Here is a 19096-nt window from a genome sequence, read left to right as displayed (position 1 = left end):
AACTACATTTGAAATATAAAATGATGAGTGTCAAATCAAATCTTTTTATTATTATTTTTCTATCATTTTTTGTCTCTCACTTTGTCTCTCACAAATTTGTGGTCATTACATCATCATCATCTGATCACGATGTGTTAGTCAGATTTTCTGGCGGGCCCTGGCAGAGACCTGTGCTCAGAGGTGGAAACTTTTCTAGTTCCCTCATGAGTTTATGAAACTTTCTAAGCTTTGTCTGAGAATGACAATGAGTCTGGAAGGACCGTTGAATTCAAATAGTCTGAATTATGTTGCTCTACAGGGAAATAGCATATTTATCACAAAGACATAAACGGTTCAACATATTATTAGATTGGATTAAAGGAGCACTTCACTCATTTTCAACCTCATCTTCACATATCAGTCCTTTCTAATGCTAAATATGAGATGTTACAATTTCTGTCTGCTCACTCTGCATCTCATTGGCAGGCTATGGACAGTCAAAAAACCTGCCTATCAAGGACACCATCAATGAGGATTCCAAGCTAATAGAGTCTTTCCTCTTCCTTGAAAGTTACTTAAGCGTGCTGAAGCAGAAGCCAGCGCTGTTGCATTAATTTGAATCTAGTTTAGAATTACCAAACCTGTCTAACGATGATGTCACTGTTAGGCAGGTTTCTGATCTGTCCTAATGAGCTATAAGTAAGTATTAATAATATGAAGATGGGTTGAAAATGGGTGACCTGAATATTTATGGATAAATCTTTAATTTGACCAGTGTGTCAATGACTTTGAAGTAGTTGTGACTTACAATGGAGAATGATATTCCAGTCTAAAATGTACAACTTTAATCCAAACTAATTTTGGTTAAAGGGGTAGTTAACCAAAACAAAGAATTATATCATAGGCTACCGAAAACAGTGCAATGTATACATTTTGCACCGCAAACCATCGTGTTAAGTACTGAAATGAGAAGATGTGCAAGTAATGTTAGGGAATTATCATTATTAATATGATAGATACACATTACAGATGAAATCAGGAAAGGACTCGCTCTCATTATATTGTAACTGTGTCTAGCCAGGTATAGTGTTGGCAGAGGGAGAGAAACCCAGGAAAGTGGAACCTGCCTGCATATAGTCCATGTTATGCAAAATGTAAAGCTCTGATTCAATAATTACTGAAGACCTTTGGATGATAATAAAAGAGCCACACAAAATTAAATAGTAACATATTTTTATTTCATACTAATATTGCAGAAAGGTAGATAAGTGGGAATACCGTATTTGTTGATACAGGTTGTTATACTTTATATACTAAGCAATAGTACTGTTGGAATGTTATTTGAAATATTTGTTTTATAGATATAGCTGAATGTCCAAAATTACTGTTAGAAGATAATGTTTTAGTCCTTGACACTTGCTCACTGACGGAGGTAGAATGGAAGGTCGATCTCAAGCCTTCCACCCTCAACCTTCACATACTCCTGGAACGCAGCGGGAGCCTTCTGCATGAATTCAGAGACGGTTTTGCTTAACAGGCCCACCACAGATCTAACAACCTCCATGAGGTAATCAATGGTGCCGTTCAAATGCTCCATATCCACAACGTTGTTGGCCTGATCCATGACCTTCTTCAGCAGAGTGACAAGGTTGCCATAGAAAGCATTGATGTAAATGGCAATTGCATTAAGGGTGTCAGACTTCAGGCTGTTATCAACAAACTCCTGAGCTTTGTCAACGATGGCCTTCAGGGTCTCGCCCAGCTTCTCCAAGATCATGTCCAGGCTCTCCATGTTCTTAACGAGATCCACAACCTGGTTAAGGAGGGCCTTCACTGTATCTCTAAGCTGATCGATCATCTGGGCTCCGGACATGACATCACCGATGGGCATGGTGACCTGAATGTTGCTCAACATGTCGACCATGGTGTTGAAAATTAGCTCAGCATTAACAAGCATCATCTGTATGGCCTTCTCTAATACAGTGGCAAAGGTGCTGGTCAGTTTCTTGAGGACCTCGGGGAGAGTGGTCATCTCATCAGAGCCAGGCAGCTTGAACTGGGTTTCCCTCAGGAATTTGACAGCAGTATCCAGGAAGACCTGGACAGTCTTCTGGTATTGAACAACCGTGTTTCTGAAGAGAATGGACAGCTGGCTGAGCTCTGGGGCCTGGTTGTTGACGGTGGTGTAAGTCTCCTCAACCAGATTGACGATGGCACTCTTCAGACCGGTGACGTGTCCAATGAGCTGATACTTCTCACCGAAGTCGTTCAGGGTAGAGACGATGGCAGGGAGCCTTTCCTTTAGTCCGTTGATCATGATTTCAGGGGCCTCCATGTTGAAGGCAACATTCAGATTCATCTTATCGCCATCCTTTGCAGAAGCTCTAATGATGAAGATGTCCACATCATCCTCAGGAGCAGACTGGCAAAAAGAAAATAATAATACATTGAGTGCATTAGCCTTGCCTTACAATCTTGGTATGCAGATATATCATGGCAATTTGTTTCATTATTCAGACAAATTATAAACATGATATACTCACAGCATAACGACCATAAAGTCTGGCATTCATCTGAGATGGCACTCTGCCCTGGAACTGAAGACCAAGGAAGCCAGCTGATGGGGTGGAGACAGAGGCACTAATACCATCTGTGAGGGCAGCATAGCGGAAGCTTGCATCAGTGAAGGTGGGGCTGGTGATGTCCATGTTCAAGGTGAGGCGGGAGTCACTGAATATAGAAATGGCCATTAGAAATTCCTATAGTAAAAAGGAGAAGCTATCCATAATGAATGTAAAACACTTAAGTAAGAACAAGTATGGAATATTAACCTTGTGAGAAACAATGTGTCAGTGTTTGAATTGTGTAGGAACAACTGAAATTGTCAACTACTTCTAAATCAGACTAAACGCAGCAGACAAAAGCAGTGCCGGCTGCAGACAGTAATAAGCAGGGGGGCATTAATTATTCTAGGGGGGGCACCTGCCTGTCCCTCACGCACGCGCGCGCAGCGCGCGTGCGTGAGGGACCCGTGCGCGCCGGCGCGAAGCGCCGGCGCGCGATTTTTTTCGGTTATTGGATGGATATTTTACTTTTTTGGGGTGTTTTGTAACTCTATTTCGGTTAATTCGGTTCATTTACCTTGCCCCTATATGCACCAACAACAAATACAATTACAGCATTAGGCCTATAATGTCTTTAATGTAATGTCGGCATTGCATCTCCACAGGCACAGACTCCACAGCGGGAGAAAAAAAGGCAGGCTATACTGCGCTGCGCTGCGCTGCGCTGCTTGAAAAAAATAAAAAAAATAAAAACATCTGGCCAATCTGAACTGGGGGGGCACAAAGTCTAATCTGGGGGGGCATTGCCCCCCAATGCCCCCCCATAGGGCCGACACTGGACAAAAGTGGGTACCTCAGAGAGTAGGACAGAACATGCTGAATGTCCATGGTCAGGTCAGCATGGGTCAACACAGCATTGCCAGTCAGGCTCAAGCCATCATTTTCATAGCTTACTGTGATGGCAGCTATGGAAGCAAAATGTTTTAAAATTAACAATTACATTTGAGACACTAAGTATGTATGTATGTATTTAATACAACACAACGGTGGCATCTAGTTTTATGAAGACAAAAAAAAGCACTCACAATCAAGGTCATAATCCAAGATGATAAAGACTGAGGTAGCAGTGGACTTGAATATCACTTTGAAGACAGGGGCATCACCCTCCAACTCAGCTGCTAGGCTTGTGGTGTACACTGGAGTTACAATCTTGGCATTGGCAGAGATTTTCTGCTTTGGGGCGGTCAGCTCAACAATGGTCTTCTCAAAGATGGTGAGTTCACCCAGGCTGCTTGGCTGAGACATATCAATCTCAATATCAGCGGTCAAGGAAGAGGTAGGTGCAAGGTCCACTGTAGCTTGGACAATATGCTTTCCCTTGGTGTTGAAGTCAATGACATTTGCCTCGTTGTTGCTGGCAATCTTCAGCACTGCATACACACGGCTAAGGGAGGCCTCAATAGCTAGGCTTTCATCCAGATCCATCTCCAGGAGCTTGATGTCACCCTGGTTGAATCTGGTGTTACCAAGGACCTTGATTGTGGAGCGAAGGCCATCAGCATTTAGGTACAGATTAGCCTCATTGTTAAGTGCTACCAAAAGTGGATATTCCTCAAACACTGTGCCCTCAATATTTGCCACGGTGGTTGTTTCCATAGAAACATCCTCAAATGTTCCCTCCAGCTTCAGGCTCTGCTCTGCCTCTGCCTTTCCAACAGCCTTGATGATGGGCACATTGAAATCACCCTTCAGCTTCAAGGTGGAGACGGCATTTGCCTTGGTCTTGGTGTCTGCAACCAGGTTTTGGTTGGCTTCCAGGTTGAGGATGGGCAGGGCAATCTTGCCTACAGTAGCTACAGAGACAGCAGCTTCAAAAGTTTCAGGATTTACACTGATGGTGCTGTCATGGGTACCCTCAATATGGGGGTTCTCAAGGGACAGGGAGTTTGCCAGCTTGATTCCTCTTCTGGTGGTCAGGCTGGTGGTGCCATCAAGCTTAGCCTTCAGGCTCTCAAACACAGAGGCGGTTGTTGCTCCCAGACGGAATACAAGATCCTCCTCATTGTAGAGTCCAGCATTAAGATTCAGGTTGATAATGGAAGACTTAAAGGACAGCTCTGTGATCAGGTTACCCACAGAGGGAATCTGGATCAGACCCATTACATCAACAAGAGGGGCATACATGCTCTTCTGGTACGCAATCTTGGTAGTGACATCAACATGCTGCTCTGTGGTGGTCAAGATGTTCTTCAGACCAGTAAGTTCATATAAGTTCAGATCACTGATGGCTGGGGTGCGTATGTCGTAAAATGGCAGATTAAGCTCAGGGATGCTGATGGGGGTCGCAAGGAAGTCAAGATTAGCATCACCATCTACATCAGCTAAGATACCAAACTCCTTCTCATTGTTGTTCATGGTGACGCTGTAGGACAGTTTGTACTGATTGAGACGTGCCAGAGCAACAGTGTTGATCTTTTGGGTGTCAGGGTTGAAGGTAGCTGAGTAATCATTCTGGAGATCAATTTTGGCAATCAGAGCATCAGTGAATCCCACCACTGTGTTTCCCTTGTTTTGGAAATCAAAGACAACCTCAACGGGACGGATGACAATGTTGACTGCATTAGAAAGAACTCCACTGAGAGTGCCAACCAGCTCTGTGTCATGGGTTGCCTTCAGCTCAATCTTCATATCATAAAGGTTGACATTTCCAGATGCTACAAGAAGGCTGTTCTTGACTGCTGGGCCCTCTGCCTCAGAGCGGGCATCGAACTTGAAATAGCTGAGGGTGACAGAGTCAGCGTTCAAGGTCTGTTTCATCTTCAGCAGGGCTGTGTCTGTATCACTAGTGAAGGTCAGCTTAGCATTGTTAGGATTGATGGTGAAGTGCAAATCACTCTTGTGGACTCCATCATGAGAGTTGATCTTGGCTGTGCCCTCATTTCCAACAGTCAGTGTAATGGTGGTACCCTCCTGGCGTGCAACAGCCTTTTGGGTCAGAGAAGTTTCACTGGTGATGCCAATGATTGGGAGGCTAAGCATGTGAGAGTATGTGGTGTCAATAGTGCCAGACAAACCACCTGCAGTGGCAAAGAAGGCTTCATTCACAAGCTCGGCAGTGTAAGGTGAAGTGATGGCCTTCACTGTGGTCTTGGCTGAGGCCTGGGCCGAGAGGTCTTGAAGAGTTACAGATGCCTGGTGCTCAAGCTCAAGAGCAGAGTGAGTAAACTTAAGGGTCTCAGCAACAATCACACGGCGTGCCTCTGGGACAGCAATGCGGGCGGTGGAATCCATGTTGAAGTTGAGGATCTCAATGGGAGATGTTGCCTGTGAGGTCACAAATGCTGTCACCTGAGGAGGATTCTCACCATAAACAGAACTCTGCAGCTCAGCAGCATTCCTAATTGTGTAAATGGGGGAGTTGACTCTCATCTCACCATAGAGTTTTCCAAATCCTGGCACTATGAACTCAGTAGGGATGTTTGGCAGCTTGAAATCAGGGATCTGGAGAGTCTCAATGAGCTTCTCAACAGGAACTGCAGGGATGACAGGGAATGAAAACTCTGGAAGGGTGATCTCAGGGAGTGAAATCGCAGGCAGGGCAGGGAGGTAGTTCATGTTCAGCAGCTCCAGGTAGTTCATGACAGTAGACAGAGCAAAGTTGACAAACTCTCTGATGGCTTCAAGTTTCTGGGGGATTTCCAGTGCCTTGATTAGCTCATTTACTTGAGAGGAATAAGCAGAAATCATCTGGTTGACCTCATCAGCAAAAGCATTGTAGTTGAAAGATTTAAGCTGCTGCACAATGGTATCAATGTAGACATTCATTTGCTCAATCACTTGTTTAATTTCTGTGGCCTTCAGATAGTTGATGGCATTTTCCAGTACCTGCATTATCTTGCCAGGCGTGTCAATGGCCTTCAGATAGTTAGCTAGAACTTGGACAGTTTCATCAATCTTGAACTGCTTGATGAGCTCAACAACCTTTTCCAAGATGGCCTCAAACTTCTGGTCAACTTCAAACTTGACAATCAACTCTCTGAGGCTAGCAATGAGTGTGTTGAATTTACCAAGGATGTCAAACTGTTGAATCAATTCTTTCAGAGTTTCAACTGTTGTACCAAAGAGGTTTGTTGGAAACTGTGCCATCAGATCTTGAATGTAGGCATCCAGGTTGAGGGATGAAATGTAAGTTTTCAGCTGTTCAGCGAACTCAGTAATGTCAAAGCTGGCAATGAACTCCTTCAGCTTGCTGACAACCAATTCTAGCTTAGCCTTGACATCAAACTGAACATCCAGATCATGAAGGAAGGAAAGGCTACTTTCACTTAACTTTTGCAAGTCAATCTGTTTGATGACCTCTTCAATGGCATCAACCACGGCAACAATCATATCCCTGATATTATACTCGTCAAGGAAGGTACTCAGTCTCTTGATGACATTCTCAGACAAGGTGCCACTTGCAATCATTTCCTTGGTAGCAGAAATAATGTCCTGCACGCGGGAAGCAACTTCAGTTAGGATTTTCTCAAGAACAACCTTCAGGTTCATCAGGGAGGCCTCCAGTTCTTCAATGGTGATAACATATTGCTGGGTGAAATCAATCAGGGTCTGCTTCAGCTGTGCTGCTTTGTCTTCAATATGCAGTTGGGAAACAAAGTCACTCACATATTGAGGAATAGCCTCGATCTTAGCCTTTACGTCTTCATTGTTGATGTAGTTTTGCAGTGATTCTGCCATGCTCACAACCACAAACTTGATGTCTTCAAGGAGAGCTGGGAAATTCTCAATGAAAGGCAACATAATCATGTGGCTTTCAGTGCTCTTATCGTATTTAAGGAAGCCAGAGATGGAAAACTCCTGGTTTTCACTGGAATCTGTGTTGAGAAGGCTGGTAAGGAGGGTGTTTGACATCTCTAGTCCAAGCCTCTCTGCATTGTTGTAGGCATTAACTTCTTGGCTCAATGCATGGCTGTTCATCTTAGATTTCAGCATCATTGTGAACTTCTGTTCCTGAGGAGTCAGCAATGCATCCACTTTGTTGTCAACAGTGGTTTCAAGGGAAAATCCATTGTCCAGCTGCTGGGTTGCTGAAGCTCTGCATTCATGTGAGGTGACAAGAGCCAGGGGCTGTGCCCTAAGGAGGAACTTGCCATAGAGCTGGCCGCTCTGCTTGCCATACAGGGTCAGGTCACCATCAGCATTGAACATGACATCAAGGTTGAAGTCGAAAGGAATGATGCTAGTGCGGATGGTGTGATCATAGCGCATGGGCTGAGAGTTGAAGCGGGCATCATTGGTGAGCCTGGCAGCAAGACCAACAACTTCAAGCTCGGTGTTCTGGTTCATGTTGGTTCCAAAGACCTTTCCAGTAGTACTGCACTTAGCATTGGCAGTCATGTCAGCATAATTGATCTCATAAGTGTGCTTGATCTCCTCTTCACCATAGGTGGCTTGCAGGTTTCCAGTCAGGTCCATCTTGTAAAGCTCTGCCTTCAACTGGGCCTCATTGATGATATTGGCTGCCAGCACTTTCAGGTTGTTATTCACATTTGCAGTAGCGGTGTAGGGCTTCAGGGCAATGGTGATATCATGAGTATAAGTGGCATACTCACTGACGATGGCCTCAGCCTTGGTGTCGAAGTCAAGGCTAGAAAGAGTGATGGTCAGAGTGTTGGCATTATCGACCTTGATGTCACGCAGTTCAGCCTTGTTGATAATGGACAGCTCGGCCAAGTCCTTGTTCATTTTCAGAGTAGTTTTCTGAACAGCCTCATTCTCTAGGAGCTTCACATTAGCATCACTGCTTAGAACCAGGCCATTGACATCAAGAGTGGCAGTAAGCAAGGAGTAGATGCGGTTTTCAGAGTTGTCAGCATTGGTCTCCATCTTGATGATGACTTCATCTGTGCCAGCAGAGGCCTCAGCCAGGTTGCGTACCTTCATGCCAAGTACAATAGCATTGGTATCGCATGTCAGGGCCAGTTTGTTGTCTTTGAAGGAGAGCTCTGCAGCTTGGGTCAGGATGTCCTCAAAAGCATTAGTGTTTGACACAACACTGAGCTCACCATTGACAAATGTGGCTGCAATGGTGTTCTGAGCCTTAAGAATGGTGGTATCAATCTTCAGAGAGGAGTCAATCTTTGCTTCTGGCCTGAATGGGAAGATGGCGAAAGCCTGGGTAGAAATGGTGTTGCCATAGATGGGTCCAGCTTTGATGGATCCTTCAAGGTTGCTATCAGCAGAAAGTTCTTCAGCATTGAAGCCAACTGTGCCAGTGTGTTCTAGCTCAATAAGCAGGCCAAGAGGACTTGTTGCTGCAATCTTGCTGCTGGACTTGACATTGATTTTGTCAGTGAAGGTTCCAACTTCCATGATGCTCACACTGGCTTCAAGAAGTTTATGGGTCACAGCAGCTTTCATGTGGGCCTTGAGAGAATCAGATGGAGTGCCAACCAGCAATCCAGAGCCTGAAACAGGGAATACAGTGCATTTGTGAGTATCAGACAACAACTGAAAATCAAGCTTTAAGTTATCTTTTATTGCTGATTTGAATCATTCTTAAAGAAAATCTTTACCTTCCACCTTGAGGGACAAGATGTCTACTGGGGAAGTTCCCTCCATCTCAAGCTTGGCTGAGTAGCTTGGTGTTTCATCAGCGTCTTTTCCGAGAGCCGCAGAGATCTCTAATTCATACAGGTTGGTGCTTGCTTTAGCTGAAACCTCAGCCTTTCCAAAGAGGGGAACAGAAATGGTCTCAGGGACAACCAGCTCTGGGAGGGGAATTTCAATGGAGGCAACCTCCAGGCCAAACTGGGGCAGTGACAGACTTGGGGTGGCCAGGGCAGGTGGGAAGTTCAGGTCAGCTGTTGTTGACTTTCCTCCAAGAGGGATGGCGATGAGGAAGCGTTCATTGTTGAAGTTGTAAGCAGCCTTGGCCTCACTGCCAAAATAATTATATATATAACATTATATGAACACATCTTTATTCATACTCTCGTGGCTGGCTAATAAAATGTGTCAATTTATATTTTTGTCCCAAAACATTTTTACTTACGCATTGAAGAAAAGTTTCTCTGGCATTGTAATTTCAGGCATGGCAGGTATCCTTATGTTAGTGATGTATGGGATATCAGAAACATATTTGTCCATGTAGTTGTTAGTTGCCTAAAAGAACACATTAGTACAACTTGTTAATTGCTTATTTGAAAAAGATGTACTGTATTTAAACTGGCAAACTACTTGGAGAAAGCTTGGGACTTGAGGAAAAAAGCATTGTACAGCCAGTAGGGGATATGTACTTTATGTTTTGTTTTGTATTGTATTGTTCGGTCGGCATTTGTTGTATATGATCAGCAATATCGGTAACCAGTGTATAAAATAATGTTGAAAATTGTAACTGTCTGAAAAGGTGTCATATAATCCCATTAGGGATGGGCCACAAGGTGGCATGACACTTACATAAAATAATTCATTCATTCATTCATTCATTCAGTACAATGTGTTAAACATATCCATTCATGTTGAAGTGAAGGATAAAGGGTTTTGTGGGTAAGGTATTACCTCCACAGACTTGGTGAGGAATTGACGGACCTTCATTTCAGTCTGTCCAACCTGCATATCAAGAACTTCATTGATAATCCTCTCAACTGCCTCAGCATTGGGGAGAAGTTTCTGGATCTGAGAGTTCATCTCAGACTTGACCTCAGCCTCAATCTTGCTGTCATCTAAAAACAGTTCTTTATGTTAGTTTCACATAGAATAATATAAGAATAATGTAAAAAAAAAAAGAAGATGCAAGATGCATTTTGCAGTTAAATAATAAATTAATATTTGGGGTGAGTGATTCAGGAAAGCAAAATTGGTTCACGGAATGAACCCAAGGTAACTTCTGTGATTAATGGAATATCTATTTGGGTGCAATAGTAGAACATAACGGAGGATTCTATGACACAGACTCAGAGAAATGTAATAATCATATCCTACCATATTTCAAGGCAATCTTCTGAAGTGAGGTGGTCTCTGGGAGCTTGATGTCACTTGTGAGCTCTAATTCCAGCGTCTCACCACGCTTCAGATTGGCTCTGAGCGTGGCATCAGCCTTCATCAAGGGAACCAGAAACTGGAGCTGCAGCATAGCATCCTCCATCGTTGCCACCCTAAGAAGAGGAAACCTATAAGTTAATGGTCTCACACCAAACATTGATAGAGTATACTGATAATATATAATATTTAACATTCTTAGAGACCAAAGGAGCAAATGTGTCTAAAATAAATTCTGAACATGATACATTTTGTTTGATTTGAACAAGTTCATGTTTTGATTGATTTCTTACTTGGCGAGGGCAACCAGGGAGAGCTGAGGGATGTTCTTGTTGATCAGGTCAAAGGAGACTGCGTAAGCTCCATTACCCTTGGTGTTGGCGTCAACGACACCCAGCCTGAATCCAGCCTCCAGGTCGTAGTCAGGGATCTGGAAGTCAGTAGTGAGGACATTCTGCTTCCTGTTGTACTTCACAGTCGCTGTGGCCTCACCAGCACCTGGTAATGGTTCACATGCGATTCAGCTGTTTACTTTTACATGACTACTACATAACTTAAATGCAATTATAATGAAGTTCATGAAAAACTGTGTAGAGTATGTACCTATCAATCAGCATTCAATATCAGTTGCAAATATTGACGTAGTAGCGAAGTAGTTATACATTGCTTTAATTAGGTTTGACTATGTAGACTAAAGGTATATTGCTCTAACATGTTGACGTAATAGTAAGGGAAATCCTTGTGGAATCATTTTTTTAATCATTTTGAATCATTTCAACAGCTCCAGAGAAATTCCATATCATATATTTAATGTAGCTTTGAAATAGCTATTTGCTAAATATTGTTACCTTCCGCCATCAGGACCATTTTCACGGTGTCAACCGTCTCATCCTCTGTGACGAGCTCATAGGTGAAGGTAGCAGAGTATTCAGTCACTTCACCAGTAGGATGGAGCTCCACAGCCAACCTGAGTGGTAGATCATTTTACCATTAGATTTGACTTAAATACAATACAATTTAAAAGGCACTCCATTCATAAATGCTGTCCTAGCACTTTACAAGTTTCAGGGTTTTCGCTTACTTGCTGTCTCCGGTGAAGGGGAAGTAGGGGGTCTCATAATTGTAAGCATCAGTGTACATCAGGGAAGTGCAGTACTTCATTCCAGCGAAGAAGGGAGTGCACTCACTGACATCAACCTTGTCCTCCACCATAGGGGGGATAGTTTTAATCTCAGCACCATTCACTGCTACAAAGGAGTTTCTGTAATTCAGAAAGAAGAAAGTTTAGATTGTTGCATTCATAGATATTAGATTCTATATAGACTATTTGCGTACATAGTCAGTTGAGGCTTACGTAATGCTGATGAGCTTGGTAGGATTCTTAGGAGCAGGCATGGTGAACTTCATTTCACCACTTCCCATGGAGATCTTGGCGCTCAGTCCGCTCTCATGGAAGAGGTTGGTGTGCATCTCCAGTCCAGAGTTGACGTACTCAGGAATGAAAGAGCCAATCTGAGTCACAAACTCAATGCCAGCTGAAGGCATGAAGGCAATCTCGCTCTGGGGGGGGGGGGACAGCCATCAATGGGTTATGAAAGAGATACACTATGGAATGTTACATTTCATTATTATTTATCTTTATGAAATTGAGAAGATTTTTACCATGTCACGGGCAATGTTGAGTCCACCCTTGATACCAGGAGTGAAGGTACCAGACAGGGCAATCCTCAGAGGCACACCAGTAGCAGTGGGCAGGAAGAACTCATTGTCCATGAAGATGTAGTGAGCGAAGACTTCATTGTCAGCTTTAGTCATCAGTCCCTTCATCAACTGTCAGGAAATAAAAGAAGCTATAGTAATTTTCCCTAATTCAAAAGTCAGTTCAAAATAAAGTAAATCACACCATTCTTTATTTTATTTTTTGAGCGGTGTAAGTGGGGTTGAGACACCTCATTAGTACACCCTTCGCTGTACTGTGATTGGCTCATAATAGCACGCCCCTCTACATTAGTACACCCCTAGCTGTACTGTCATTGGCTGACTCTATTGGCTGATTCTATTCAGCACTGTGATTGGCTAGCGAGACACATGATGACATTAATAACCTATAAATAGGACTATGCACTTAAAAAAAAAAACTTTTTTTTAAAAGTGAGCTTCCATCACTGTGATGACCACACCGCTCACTTCACACTGGGTGTGATTTTTTTTTACATACATCCATGGGGAGCATCTTGAGCATGTTATCAATCATCATGGCAGCAGAGTAGGCCATCGCCTCCATGTCACTGGTCTTGAGGTATCCCAGCTCATTTCCCAGGAGTCTCAGGTAAACCATAGCCTCAGGGGTCTGCTGGGCTTTCAGTTCAGTCACCAGTTTGTTAAGGTTGCGTCCGATTTCTCTCATGATGTTCTGGGTGGTCTAAAGATATAAAAATAATGGGATGATGACTGTACTTTGTAGAAATAATTCAAAGTAATACGTAAATTACATCCAAACGCTTTTGTGACTTACCTCTCTCTTTCGTCTGTCGTTCCTGAGAGCGGGGAGCAGGTTCTTCAGAACCAGGCTGACCTCCTGGGGCATTTTGTCAGAGACAAAATACATTGTCTTCAGCACTGTGTCTGGGAAGAATCCGTTCTCTCCAAACAGGGCCTCAACAGTTGGCTCAAGTCCGGTGCCCTCCATGCCGATCTGGAAATGTAGAATATTTAGTGTGACAATTCAATTCAGTTTGAATAATTGAGCAATGCATTATTATATCTTACAAGGAAAGACTTGGTTTTATCTACCTCCATCATGTCAATGTCATAGCCAAAGGCTTTCAGGGTCATCTCAAGCATGACCTCCTTGGGCAGATAGCTGGCACCCTCAAAGATCATGTTTCCCTCCACAGATCCGACCTTGTAGTTGCGGGAGAACTTGGTTGGGTCCATGACGGTTCCAATCTCATTACCTTGCAGGGCATCGAGAATCTTCTGTCTCAGTCTATAAGAAAGATAGATGTACTAATTAGAGGTAAGCATTAAATGAAAGATAAAATCCACTTGTCCACAGCTCATGCTGCATATTCAATATTAAAAGACTTCACTTACTCTTGTGTCTCGGGCTCAGTTGAAGACAAGATGTTGGTAACATGGGAGATGACAAAGCTCTTGGCTTGCTGGTCAGGTTCATTAGGCAGGGCAGCAGCCAGCTGGGCGAGTTCACTTGGCTGGGGGTCTTTCATCAGCACCAGGTAGGCAGCAACGCGCTTCTGCAGGGGGCTGGCGCTGTCCAGAAGGACCTGCATGAGAACCTCTCTGCCCTGTGACAGAGAAATAAAATAATAATAAATAAAAAAACTCATCATTAAATTAAAAAAAAAAAGTCTTCTGTGAAGTATACCAAAAGTAACTGTGAAAACAGTTTGACTTGCCTCCTCTGGGACAGGGGTCAGCCTGTAGGCCTGGATGGCAGCTTCCTGAACAGCAAGGGATGCAGCAGGCTGGTTCACACACTCGATCACAGCAGTCCTCAAGGCAGGGCTGGCAGCGCCCATGGCTGCAGCCATGTTTCCAATAACCTAAGGTCAAGAAACCATTGATGAGTTTGATCTGTCATCTACTATCTTTTAATGTATTAAGTATAAATCCATTAGAGATAACCACTCACCCTCAGAGTCATGAAGGCATTGTCACCAGTGCAGTCACCCAGCTGGGAGCCCATGAACTGAGCAACAGCATGGATTTCAGGGGTCAGTTTGCCTTCAGCTTTGTAGAATCTATTGAATATTGAATAATGTGGCAGTTGAGTTATCTACTGTGTAACACTAAATAAGCTTGTTCTAACAGAGTAAGTTCAAGTTGCGGTTTCTCACCTCTTGACAACATTGCTGAGGGCATACATGATGGGCTTGCTGGGCTTGTACTGAGCCATCTCCAGCATGTCATTGATCAGGAGGGGAGAGGGGTTGGACACCAGTCCCAGACCAAACACGGTGGCATCAACCTCAACGGCAGAGCTGTCGTAGGTCCTCAGGATCTGCATGATGGCACTGCTACACTCAGGGGTACCGCACTGGGCCAGAACCTGGTAGCTCAGTGAACGGGACACCTCAAGAGCCTCGGGAATAGCAGGGCTCAGGGTCTCAATTTTCATTCCACGGACCATATACACCAGCTTCTGGAAGAGGTTGGCCCTCCTCTCGCCCTCGGTCTCAGGCAGATTAGCCAGTTCTCTCAGGAGAGCCAGACCAGCATCCTTATCCTGGATAACATTCCTGTCAGCAGCAGTCTCCATGTTCAGACCCTTGACATTGGCTTCATCTATAGTAATCAGAGAGTAAACAGCTGAAATAGCATTGTCAATCACAGTAAAAATAAAAAACAACAAAAAAAGAAACATCCATAGATAAGAATGACAAATGCAAAGAGCTCCTTACCCAAGTCAAAGACTCTGTCGTTGTAAGCAGAAACCTCCAGCAAAGTCAGAGACTGCTTGCCAACATTGGTAACGCCATATTGTCCCCTATGGGCAGACAACACATAGTTGAGACCTGTAGCATTTGCCCTAGCCTTGACAACCTTGCAGGCTTATGCAAAAGCTAAATGTAATTTAGATAGCATGTTATGTAGACTAGCCAGGTTCATTTGTAGACATGGCATCCTATATTGCGTTTCAATGTACAGATGATTTATTATATTGTTTAGACTGATGATATGTTATTGGTTTACCTATGATCCTAGATGACTATTTCTATGCATTTCATACCTCATATTGTATACCTCTGGATTAAGAGTGTCTGCTAAATGCCTAAATTGTAATAAAGATCCATACACATAAAATCATGTACAGTGTGAGATAACGGTTTACACGGTTTGACTTACTTGTGAGAGAAAGGAATGAGGATGTGGTTCTCAGTGCAGGCACCAGAGGTCATGTGCATGTTCTCATTGTCAAACTTGTAGTTGCAGGTCTGGGAGCTCCTGACCAGCTGGGCAAGAGGGTAGTGCTGCAAGTAGATAGTTATTTGTGTTACTTCTCAGACTCACAGTATGGTATTGTTTGAAATCCACAGTGCATGCCTGCAGTGCATTTTACAAACAAGCAAACAACCAACCACATTGCTTGGATATCTTACCATGCCAGAGATCAGAGCCAGGGGGCTGGTGTGGTCTCTCATGGGCATGAATTTGTCACATTTGGACAGATCCCTGGTGAGGCTGATGTCAGTAGCAATGTCCTCTCTTGCATTGACAGAGTAAGAGGTCCTGCATTTGCCATGGATGGTGGGCTGAAAAGGAAGAATGCAGAAAAAGAAATAATTGGTTATTTTCCCCTCAAATATCAAAATAATATGTTTTCTTCATGCTGGTACTGTATATACAAAAATACATGTGGATGCCTGCAGTGTAGGTATAAATTAAAGAGCAGTTTAATGTACCATGTTCTTGTTCTTCTCCTCCTCCAGCAGAGGCACCGCCAGGGCAGAGATGATACCTCTCTTGATGTTCAGGATGGGCATCGTCTCACCCTCCTCAGGGTACAGTTTGACATCGTACTCACCCTCAACCACAACCTTCAGAGGATATCTAAGAAGAAAATAAACATACAAGAGGACTTACTATCAAGTCTAGTCGCTTTAAAGGTTTTGTTCCACAGGCTTATTTTAATTGAACAGTAATCATGTGTTCAGTCACATTTAAAAAATGTAGACCTATGTGCTGCTGGCATAACCTACTTCTCCATTTCAGCAGCAAAGGCCTCAGAGCTGGGTGCAGGGACGACCACAGCATTGCCTTCTGCATCCATGTCGACAACCTCACTCAGGCTACAGCCTGTGGTGCGGACGATGTAGTGGCACATCTGGGGCACTTCAATCTCGACCTGTGTAGGTGTCATTTTAGCTTTTAGGATATTACGATGAAAGATATACATGAACTAAAATGCGTATGTATGCGTAAGTATTATTTACTGTTGGTGCGTCATGTACCTTGCAAGAGCCCTTGGGTCCATTGCGAAGATTTGAGGCACCGTTGATGGCGTTCAAGGATTCAGCTTCATAGAGGTATTCATATTTGTTGAAGGCTTTGTACCTTTGGTTCACTGTTAAAAAATAGATAATTATTTCAACTTTAGCACACTGACAGTACAGCAAGTATTTTCAGCAATTCAATGGTCATGGTTGTGTGACAGGTTAAATTAATTGCAGATGTCAACATTTGTCAGAATGTGTTGAATGGATAGCCCCTTTGGGATGTAGCATCTCATTTTCGAGGGGGTCCTATTTGTATTGTAATTATAATTTTTTGAAAATTCTATGTTAATAATATCAGAGTACGTTAATACAATATAACAATTGTGGTGGTTATATTTGGTCTCCCTGCTCTTCTAATGAGACATTTAGGTTTGACACGACTGGTTGACAAGTACTACTGCCTGAAGGTCAAAATTCAATTCATCCTTTGAGCTAGGAGGCAGGCTCTATTAGCTCAGTGGTGAAAAGACCAGGGTTTGAATCTGGTGTAGAACATGAACGTTACAAAGTGCAGCTCTAGGTCAACAATATGAGGAAATCTATGTGGATTTTGTTTAATAAATATTGAAACGTACACAGGCATGATCCCTCCTCTTGGGCATCTATAAGGAAAACACAAGAAGTTTACATAAAAAAATACTCATTTAAGTAAAATATCTATGCAATAAATGTCTCTTTTAAAGAGTTAGAATTTGTCACAATTGTCCATTATTAAAATCATACATATCATTTACAGTATATATGTATCTAGATCAATCATATCTTAATGTTATCTCAAGAAAATCTGTTGAATTGATAACGTTTATAATATGAAAACTCAAAATGTAACATTTCACTTGTACAATCACTGAATACATGTGTCATTACCTGCAATGTTTGAAGCAATTACAAAAATACTTACATGCCAAAGCAAGTGTGCTTAAAAGCAGCAGGCAAAGCTTTGTGTACCCCATGATGGGTTCGTTGAAGCTCTCTCCTTATGGGATGCGAGTACTCAGAAGAGACTGAGGCCTTGGTCTCAGCAGAGGTCTTTTATACCCATGGTTTTCCATATGAAGGGAAGGTGGGAGTCGCTGTACAGACAGTGCTGTTCCAGCTCCAAAGTCCTCACCATACGTGTGGAGGGACAAAGGCAAAGTTATCCTGGGGTTAAAGTTTCATTTTAGGCTGAAGCCTGCACATATGTTCAGCATTGTATAGACAGCAATTGACAGCTACAGTAGGACTGTATTTACCATTGAAACTTATTTTAACATTAAATAATAATTCTGATACACGGTCATAATCAGTAATATTACAATGCCCGTGTGAGTGGTTAAGTCACCATGTTGAGCATACTATGTCAGTAATGAGAAAACATAACTATCACTAGTTTTCAAGGCCCATGGCCTGCTTTGGCCTTACATTGCATAAATCTGGTTTGGCCGTACTGTCATGTAATACATAATATTTTATTCAATGTTAGTAAGGGGATCTGTCTAAAACACCAAGTATTTAAAATTGTTCGTATTTAATGAATCTTACATTTGATCTTTATCAATACTTTGTATGCAAATAACTGTCTCACAGGGGTATTTCATTTTAAAACACTTCTGGGGTCATTTTAACGTCTACTCTGGCTTGTGTGTGCATCCAAGACAATTTTTAAGTTATTTGATTCAGTATGTAGATATTTGATATTCATTTTATCAGGCACCCCTCCTATAGACCAATTATTTGTTTACCAACATTGAGACTGGACGCACAGGTGATTGTTTCATGCAATCAATACCCAACATATTGTTTTGGAGTGCCCTGGTTTCAGTACATTTCAACCTCCTCTTGTGTGTTGGCTAGTGAGGCACGTCCTAGCGAGACATGACATGGGTTTCATTTGGTGCCGGCCTGCACGCGCATAGCATACTGGTTCTTATCAGTGCGACGTCGTCTGTTAAGGGGTCTATATAAAGTATAAACCCATTGAACTTAAAACTCTGTTTTAACCATTCAATGACTCATTGAAAACACACATCCCTGGTTCTGGTGACTCACATTGACCTTCATAAAAAAAACAATCACGGCCCCTCACGCATTAAAAAGGACACTATCAGTCACCAGGAACGTGCATTTTCAATTAGTATAACCGTGGTTAAATTATAGTTTGAAGTTCAATGGGTTTATACAGGACGATATTTGATTAAAAGAAATCTAAATATTGAATCAAGCAACTTAAAAAAAATGCCTGAGGCTTACAGAAAGTTCACCGGCAAGGATAAGACAACAAAAGGATTTTGCATAAAGTTGAATATTCAACAAATTATAAAGAACAGCTAGCACCCCCCCCCCCCCCCCCCCAATCCAGTTCCCCCACTTTACTTGGTATATGGTGATGTTCAGAACCATCTAGCAAAAGCAGATAGTGAAATTGATTATATAAAGATATATGAATTTGTGCCCCAGAAACTAGGGCATTTGTCCCTGCATGACCATTGATAGGTAGTAATTACATTTGAA

General features: G+C 42.8%; 1 protein-coding gene across 1 annotated transcript; it reads right to left on the bottom strand.

Moving 5' to 3' along the window:
* Positions 1 to 1399: 1399 nt before the first annotated feature.
* Positions 1400 to 17717, bottom strand: LOC311062900 (apolipoprotein B-100-like; the record flags this gene model as incomplete). Its single annotated transcript, XM_084082119.1, has 28 exons — positions 1400 to 2401; positions 2523 to 2709; positions 3397 to 3508; positions 3629 to 9010; positions 9119 to 9483; positions 9598 to 9707; positions 10104 to 10267; positions 10527 to 10699; positions 10877 to 11081; positions 11432 to 11550; positions 11665 to 11844; positions 11938 to 12143; positions 12246 to 12413; positions 12802 to 13005; positions 13099 to 13278; positions 13377 to 13572; positions 13680 to 13891; positions 14003 to 14149; positions 14239 to 14347; positions 14444 to 14891; positions 15008 to 15093; positions 15453 to 15577; positions 15707 to 15859; positions 16010 to 16157; positions 16307 to 16452; positions 16559 to 16671; positions 17179 to 17205; positions 17642 to 17717. The coding sequence occupies 28 exons, from the start codon at positions 17715 to 17717 to the stop codon at positions 1400 to 1402; spliced, it is 10743 nt and encodes a 3580-aa protein (XP_083938245.1).
* Between the last annotated feature and the right edge of the window lie 1379 nt (positions 17718 to 19096).

Source organism: Gymnoscopelus microlampas, assembly GCF_963454915.1.
Source record: "Gymnoscopelus microlampas genome assembly, chromosome: 16".
NCBI classification, from domain to species: domain Eukaryota; kingdom Metazoa; phylum Chordata; class Actinopteri; order Myctophiformes; family Myctophidae; genus Gymnoscopelus; species Gymnoscopelus microlampas.
This window is presented reverse-complemented; position numbering and strand designations above follow the sequence as displayed.